Source organism: Acanthisitta chloris, unplaced genomic scaffold, assembly GCF_000695815.1.
Source record: "Acanthisitta chloris isolate BGI_N310 unplaced genomic scaffold, ASM69581v1 scaffold7135, whole genome shotgun sequence".
NCBI lineage: Eukaryota > Metazoa > Chordata > Aves > Passeriformes > Acanthisittidae > Acanthisitta > Acanthisitta chloris.
The window spans coordinates 49,251-58,038 of NW_008672017.1; the positions used below are offsets into that span (position 1 = coordinate 49,251).

At 36.5% G+C, this 8,788-nt stretch overlaps 1 protein-coding gene across 1 annotated transcript in view; it reads left to right on the forward strand.

Moving 5' to 3' along the window:
• Positions 1-5,755, forward strand: part of POT1 (protection of telomeres 1) — a 53,255-nt gene extending 47,500 nt beyond the window's left edge. The window contains exons 16-19 of the mRNA XM_009074339.1: positions 728-822; positions 2,357-2,448; positions 4,532-4,637; positions 5,643-5,755. Coding sequence (XP_009072587.1) covers positions 728-822; positions 2,357-2,448; positions 4,532-4,637; positions 5,643-5,755 — 406 coding nt within the window. The remainder of the gene's footprint in view (positions 1-727; positions 823-2,356; positions 2,449-4,531; positions 4,638-5,642) is intronic.
• The last annotated feature ends 3,033 nt before the right edge of the window (positions 5,756-8,788 follow it).

Here is an 8,788-nt window from a genome sequence, read left to right on the forward strand (position 1 = left end):
GTGAGAGAGGAATATCTGCTTAGCAGTGTAGGGATCTGAGAATCCTAGTATGGTTTGGGTTGGAAGGGACCTTTGAAGATCTTCTAATCCACCTCCCCCACCTTGGACAGGGCCACCTTTCACCTGACCAGGTTGCTCAGCTCCAACCAGCCTGGCCTTGAACACTTCCAGGAATGGAGCATCCAATACATTTCTGGAAAATCTGTTCCAGTGCCTCACCACCCTCATTATAATGTATTTCTTCCTTCTGTACAATCTAAATCTACCCTCTTTCAGTTTAAAAATGTTGTTCTTTGTCCTGTCACTGCAGGCTCTGATTAAAAGTTTCTCTCCGTCTTTCTCATAAGCCTCTTTTATATATTGGAAGGCCACAATGGAGTCTCCCCAGAGCCTTTTATGTTCCAGGCTGAACAACTCCAACTCTCACATCCCTGATGTATGGTTGTACTCCTGTCTGTTCACTGAGGTGGTCTTTTCCAAATTGATTTGTTCTCAGGGATATTTCAAAAGCAGGGTTATTAATTATAGGGTTATATATAGCAGGTTATAATTAAGGGGTTTGATGTGGTCTAAAGCTGGTGTGTCTGGTGAAGTAGTTTGTTTAAACAGCAATAGAAATACTTTTATACTCCCACTGAGTAAGAAAATTAGCAATTTTTTTCTGTGCAGAAAACTTCTAGTATAAATAGATCAGTGGTGAGTCTCAATATCTTGCTTTAAATGCTAGGTGCAAGCAGTGTTCAACTCCAAAGCCTCTCAGGAATCTAAGTTCCATTGCAGCAGAACAGCGACCGTCGTGGGAACCAGCTGAAATAGCACAAGGTCAGCTGACATGATCCTGTCCTGAAACCCTCTGTTCCTTGATTTTGGAGTGTTTGTATGGAATAGTTTGGGTTGCAGTTTTTTACAGCAAGTATGGAATTTATGGTCACGTTTGAATATAATGCTGTAAAATCTATTCACCTTTTACCAGTTGAAATAGCATATTTACTTTTGAAAAGAAAATCCTTTAATTCATATTGTATTATATGTTTAGTAGTTTCTTCTGCCATAGGTATCAGTAGTAACACCTATTGTAGTATAGGTGTGATGAAAATTTGATTGCAGATGTTATTTTTAAACTGTGTACATGCTTGCAGTCCTAGAAGTTAGTTTTGATACCTTTTGAGGATAGTTTTTTTGAACTGAACTAAAAAGAGTCTTATTTAATGAGTCCTACAAGTTAGACTTTTCTCTTCTGTAAGCTTTATGGTAAGCATATTCCGGACAGTCTGCAAGAAATAATACTCAAATGAAAAGAATTACACCACAACATGTAATGTGTTCCATGCTTTGTGTGCTCCTTGTGTTACTGTATGCAGTCAACATGTTCAAATGCTGGAAGTGGAGCTTAAAACTTCACATTAAGGAAAAAATATGTTAGAACATGAATTGATAAACATAAAAATATTCTCCGAGTAACTAGCAGTGTCTAGTATCTAGGTTTGGTAAAGAGTTTATAAAGAAAAAAACTATTTGAGTAATACAGTGATTCTCTTAAATGTCATAAATATGTTCTATTAAATAAATGTAAACTAATATACAACTGGCAGTTTATTCTCCAATTGAAAAATAAGTATTAAATGCTTCCTGACATCTAAGCTATTTTATGTATATTCTGCTTTTATCATCTGTATTTTCAGACTAAATTCTAACCTGCAGGTATATCAGATCAGTTGAACATAAAATAGCTACCTGTTTAAGTAGGTGTACCCGGAAAAGACTGATGCAGAGCTGCAGTAACTTTGTGTGTTCCAAGTTATTTTTTGTTTGCAGCACAATGGTAACTGCTGCCAGTGAGGGAGTGGCTACAGTCATTTACTTAGGCTGGAATATTTTCAGAACTGCCAACAGATTTTCTCTGAATAAGATTTTGCCTTTTGCTACATCATATGAAACAAATCTTTTTTCTCAAAAGATAGTTTTAAGGTGAAATGCCTTATTAAAGGAGCAGGTCTCCTTTAATCCTGCATGGATAAAACAACAGAAGTAGGAGGATCCTTCCAAGGTAGGATATAAGGTCTAAGCAAATATTAGCAGTTTTGTTTGCTAGGATGAGAAGAAGTACTTTAAAATCTTTCACATTTTAATAGAGTCATTTATTAAAGTGTTTTTAGGCAAATTGCAGTGTGGTCTCAAAATCCAAAATCTCTGTTTTGCTGTTCAGAGCCTCTGTTTTTTTGGTCGGTCAGTTTACACTCTTAATGTCAGTATTCAAAGGCAGTTACTATTGGAGGGATATTGTCAGCCTGAGTCGTTGTGGTTTGTCTTGCATATTCGTTCCAAGAAATGTTAAATTTTGGTGGTTTTTTTTCAGTTTTAGGAATTGAACTGCTCCAGTATGTTTTTGTTATGAAGTTTACACTGGTTGATGGAACAGGAGCACTAAATGCATACCTTTTTGATCATGTAAGTAAATCTAGGTAAAGGTAGACTACAGATCGTGGTTTCAGTTTTATTTGTTTTTAAAATAGCAAATTTACATACAGAAATAGTAATTCTGATACCTGCAGTGGTTTGTGAGGACAGTTACCATACTGTTGTTGTTAATACTGTCCAGAATATAGAATTAGTAAAGCCTAAAAACAAAACTGAAGCTGATTGATAGGTAGATAGATAGATAGACACTGAGAGAGAGAACGACTTTGGTATTTCCATATTTCTCGATTATTGGCAGTGTTAAGTTATGCAGCCTGAATGCTGTGTGAATGATGGGAGTGTTTCAGGATTTATGCAGGTAACTTCTGGATTAGTTGAAAATCTTATGGCCTCTCTTTTTAACTCTCAGTAGAATGTACCCATTCAGTAATGCTTGATTTTAATTTTTTTGTTTCATGAGGTAGAAGAGGCCTCCCCTTCTCTAGGCAGAACTCAACTAGATCTATACAGATACTTGTCTTTGATACCAGAAGCAGTTTATTCAACTACTTTAGTAACCTTAGAATCACCCTATCTTCAATTTTCTCTGAAGCAACTTAAGACTACACTGAAGAATAGATGGTTTTCCTGTCCCTACAATTTGGGTGTGACAAAATGGGACAGAAAAAGAATTTAGTAGGATTTTTTCCCACACAGCAATGCTGTGTAATGTGTATATATCTGCATATTTTTCACCATTATACTAAATGACTTTGAATGGGACTTTGAAGAGAATACTCATCCTTGTCTAATTTAAAGACTGAAAGTAAAAATATCAGAAAAAATGTAAGCATGTTTTCTTGAAATACAGAGTGTATTAACAGCAAAGGAGGTGAAAGACTGCAATCCCCATTTCAGCTGGTCATCTTTTATATTGAGAAACTAAACGGCCAAAGGAAGGTGGGGGAAAAGATTTTAGAGCATCTCTTGATGCTGAGTTCCAAATATTTCTACTTCAGGTTGGCTCACATTCTTACCAGATACTGCTCAGTACTACAGTTCAGTGGCAGGACAAACCCTGCAATTTCTTCTGAAGCACCAGCTGCTAGCAGTCCTGCTGGTGGGACTTCAAAGACAAGCCAATACTTGCAATCCTAAACTCCAATCCTTCAGCACCCCTTGAGAACAAAGTGGGCTACTTTGAAGTGCAACTTTACACTAGCTTCCAGTTGCACTTCTGTAGGAACGTAGTCAGTTCTTTCCTTCCTTCTTTATACCAAAAGTCAGTGAAGGAAAAAAATCAAAAAGTTTTACAGTCAAAAGAAGAATTGGAAGACTGAGAGGAGAAAGTATTTATCTGTGTTAATTTTGCTGCAGGATTATCTGCTAACTTCTGATCACTGCCATTAAACATGTCATACGAAAATTATACAAGGGCAGATTATTCTGTGTTTATACCTTCTAACAAAAAGAAGAAATTGCTATCAAAACCCTTATCTCTGTCTGAGAACTGATAAGGTGATGAACCTTTAGAAATCCAAAACCAGGTAACGAACTTGGAAAGAATAAGATTGGAATTTTGTCAGTCATGCTTACTATATGTGGTTTAATAACACAGAAAATGTTCATTTAATGTTTAATTCTCTATTTTGTCTCCATTCAGAAATGTACTCCACAGTATAAGCCTTTCTCCATAGTTTTCTAAAACTGTCAAAAAATGAAACTTACGCTAAGGGAGTTCCACTGATATGGAGCAAGTTGCAGTGCCCCTTGTTTTCGAGTGACTTTGTTCCTCTCAAAATGTTCTGCTCACTGCCTTGAGGGACTGTTGAGGGGTACTGACCATTTTCTTTGGCCGTAACATTGTCTAGTTATGGAGGTTTATGAGGCATATCTGTTATGTGTACAGACCTACATGTGTGCTTTTTGGGTAGTCCCTAAATACTCAGGAGTACTGAAGTACAGGCAGTTAGTTTTTTTGGACAGTTTGTTTTCTTTGTGTGTCTGAACAGTTTCTTGAAGTAATATTATTCTTCTGTTGTGTTTAAGTTCCTAAAAGAATGTGCAGTCAGGGTTCTGCCTAATGTTCTATTACCCCTCTTTCATCACCTCATACTTATCTGTTCTCTTCCAGGAGAAGTTTTTCCAAATTCCTGCCTCTGAAATCTTAACTAACAATTTTCTTCAGGAAAAGATGCAGATGACCATGAATACACTCTGTCCTCCAGGAAAAAAATTAGGTTTGCTTGCCTTTATTTTAAAAGGGAGGTGGGAAGGGAAGGGATCTTCAGTCTGCTGTTGCATATGTAAAGAATTCAACTTATGCAGAGGTAAAACTCAGAGAAATGCTGGAGTCTGTAAGCAGAGCTCCAATTAATTTGTTCTGATACATTTCTTTATTGTTAGAACTCCCTTTGAGAAAGAAAAGTAGTGGTTTGGTAAATTCTCCTGTGGCATGCAGTGATGTGTGAATGCAGCCATGCCTGTGCAGGCATTGACATGTCACTTGCATTCATATGGAAGTTAACTAGAACACACTGGTACTGAATGTCACAGCACGTTAGGGAAACTGAAAGGCAGTTCAGCATATGGCACATGCTTTGGGTGGTACTCTGCTTTTGATTGCACATGCTGATTTAGGGTACCCCTTGCTACAGGAAGCATCATGGAAATTGAACAAATACTTAATCCAAATCCATTCACAGAGGTTTTTGTGCACTATTTGTGTTGTGGCAGAAAGTAGCTCTGTCTAAACTACAAATGTCCAAGGTAGCTGGATGTGTGATGCAGCTCTGACCTCCAGAGCATACTCCAAGTATGTGGCTGTCAGTGACCACCACAGCCATGCTGAAGTATACAAAAAGTGGCCCTCTTATAAAGGTTGTAAATGATTTTTGCTTTGACACCAGTGAAATTGCCTCAGTGAGACACATGGTGATGAATTTTTATTATTGGAAAGTCTTTACATATATATTATATACTATGGTACAACTGCTGGGTCCAAAGGTTTTGGGGGGTGCTGGCGTGGGGAGGGCAAGTCTTGGAAGACTGTCACTGAGCACCATTTCAGATGGTACGGGAAACTCTAAAGATACCAATTGGAATTTCAAAGTTACTAATTAATTTTCTTCCTGTTAAATTTTGTATACATGTAGTTATCCTCGTTAAGATCCTGCTCAAGTTATACTTGTCTCCTAGAAAAGTTAGAAATTAGTATTGAACAGTAATTTGGGTTTTGTTTCTAGATGACTTGCCATGGCTGGAATGCTTCATCAAGTCCTATAACGTCAGAGATGCAATAAAACAGCAAGTTTATTACCAAATTTTTGACACTACAGTTGCTGAAGATGTAGTGTAGTGATGTGTTGCTGACAGGAAGTAATCATTTTTTTGGGGGGAGGTGGGATCAGAGACTGTATTAAAAAATCTATACTTTTCTTAGGAGTTCAACCTCTGTGTGTGAAGTTTTAGTTTGTGTATTGAAGTGAATGGGAATTGTGCTTTGGTGTATTTACTACTTTCCAGGCATACAGCTTTGTGTGATCTGAGGGCAAGCGGAAGTGCTAAGATTTTCACTTGGCTCAGGTTGATGGAAGCAATCTAGTATCCATCAGTCCTCCAGAAAGGCAGTGATGAGTTTAAACTGGTGAGTTTTACTCAGAAAATGTAGTCAGAATGATGCTACTTGTTCATTTTTGTATTAAATCATCAGCAGACATGGGGAGCAGGAGCTCTTCAGTAAACTGAGACTACCTTGTGCAAACATATGTTAGTCTTCTCAGCTAGTTTGACAGGGAGATTGTTTTTAGAGTTCTGTGATGTTGCACTTATACAGACATTTGCACAGAACTTACCCTCTTAATATTACTAAGGTAACTGCTGTGGGTACCAGTTGGTGTAGATTCTGTTGAGGTTATGAACGTGACCATGTAATGATTATCACTAAAATTGAAGTCAAGCCATCGAAGTAAGGTAGGATAAAATTGCAAAATGAATACTGACATTTGGTAGAGGTAATGATTTTTATGGTGGCCCTGGTGGATACCAAAGCTGTTAACATAGTTATTAGCTGGGTCTGTGTTTGCAAAGGCTCTTACGTATCTGGCTAAATGTACTGTCAGATTGCACTGCCCAGATCTGCCTTTCATCTTACATAATCAGATTGTATGACTAAATTTAGAGTTACAGAAGTGATCCAGTGCTGTCATGGATTGAAAATTCTGCTGGACTAGAAAAATTACTCATTGGTTTTATTTTGCGTTCAGAAGTCCATAGGACAAATTCAGGACATGATTCTCCAAGGATAATTAATGTAGAAATCCCTGTCAAATCAAATGCTTTGCATCAGAGCAAAATTACTTAATATTTACAACAGCTGTTTTTAAATAAGCTCAGAAGCAAAATGGAATATTTGTAAGTAGATTATTATTTGGATAGTTGATGACATTTTATTGTTTCATTTTTTTTCAGTGCTGTTTAGTAGATTATGCAGTTTGTCATTTAAAATTTCATCAAATATCTTCTGAAAATTTTCTAGTACTCTCAAAAAATTATACTGGATTTATATGTCATAAATCAGGAGACTGTTCTTTATTATCAGTGTATAGGGAGAACCAATATTTAAAGGTGTTAGTGGATGTTTCTTTTAAAAATTCTGAAAAAGAAAGCAAGTTTTGGAATTGAACAAGCAGTTTACAAAAGAGTCTACTGACTTTGAAAGTTTGCCTGAATCTTTGAATAAATGCATTAACAAAAAATAGTTATAACAGGTTTACTAAATGAATGCTATAAAACTTCAGACACTGACCATAGCCAAATTATCTCAGAAGTTAGGGGTTCAGTTGAGGCAATCTTTTTGCTTTTGTTGTATATAGTGTATGAAAACTGGAATTTTTATTTTTAGATTTTTGTTAATGACTCTAAAAAGATTTTGATAATTGTACATTTTCTCTATTTTTTGTAAGTCTTTGTAAAGTAATAAATAAGAATGTTTTGAAAACAAATCAGTTTCACCACATGCCTTGTCTGAGAGCCCTGCCTGAAAACTCTGCATGTGCACCACGTTATTTTTTACTACTGAATATTGTATTGCAATGTTTAATAAAGATTTCTCAAAATAGTTTTTCTTGTACTTGACTTTTACTTCCTAGTTTATAACTGTGAAAACTTTGCCATCAGTAGCCTTCATCCAAAAAAATGCCCCAAATGATTTTGTATAGTATGTCAGATTGAAATGTATGTTTAATTCTCTTTCTAAATACAATGCATAGAAATAATTTTAAGTAATTTTAATTAATAATTAAATTTGATTTCTAGCCATTACTAGCAATCTCCTTAATTACAAACACAAGTTACGTTTCTCTTGGTGAGTTTCTTGACCAGCTGTGTGATTTCAGTTTCTAAAAACTTTAATGAAAGTCCAAATGTCTATTTCAATAGTTTAAAAAATTCCAGAAATATATCATAATATGTATTTAAAGACACTCAGAAGTTGAACCAGTAGGAAATCAGGTGAATACTGGGACACTTAAGATCCAGTGAAAACTCCAGGCATGTTTCTTCTTCCTGGTTTCTCACCTTCTCACTGCTTCCACCTCCATCCCATGATATGGGAACTGAATCAAAACATTAGCTTTTTACTAGAAATGGCAAATATGCATGGAATGTGAACTAAATCACACACAGCAACATGCAGGCACAGGGGAAGAATATCTGAGGATAAAGGAGGAGCTGGGAGGGAAAATAAAGCTATGAAAGACTAGTAAAGGAACATGAACACATCCCCTGCTCCAATTGCACAGGTAAGTGCAGAAAAAATGATGAAATTGTAATTAAAAGAAAAAATATTTTCAGGGGAAAAAGATTTAGAATAGTGTTTTTAGGGAAGCCTGTGTGATTTGACTTCCTGAGGTCTGTATTTTAAGGGAGTTTAAAAGCTTAGGACTGGAATTCTCTCCAAAGTAAGTTGAATTTTAGCTCTTGGACACGTCACACTACTGAAACTCCAATGGGAAAGACAGAATGTAAATAACCTGATAGGTGACCTGCTGTTCAGTGGTGATTGAACTTTCTCATCAGCTTCTGCAGTTATGGGATCCAGAGATTTACAGACAAGGCTTTGAAATGCTTAGTTTAATGCTAATCCTTTGGCTGCAGAGCAGCAGGAAGTGGGATTGCAAGGACAGCAGAGCCCACAGGCTACAAGCTGAGGTTTGCAACTGAAGGAAGAGTTCATTGTCTTAACAGAGATGAGTGCTTAGCTCTTCAATACCACAGTGGTTTAGATCACAAGAATTTATGTACATTAGGTCACTTTTTGGCCAAAGCCATTGCATTAAGATGTGAAACTGGCAGAAACTGGGATACTGCAATAAGGGGCAAGGCCAAATGC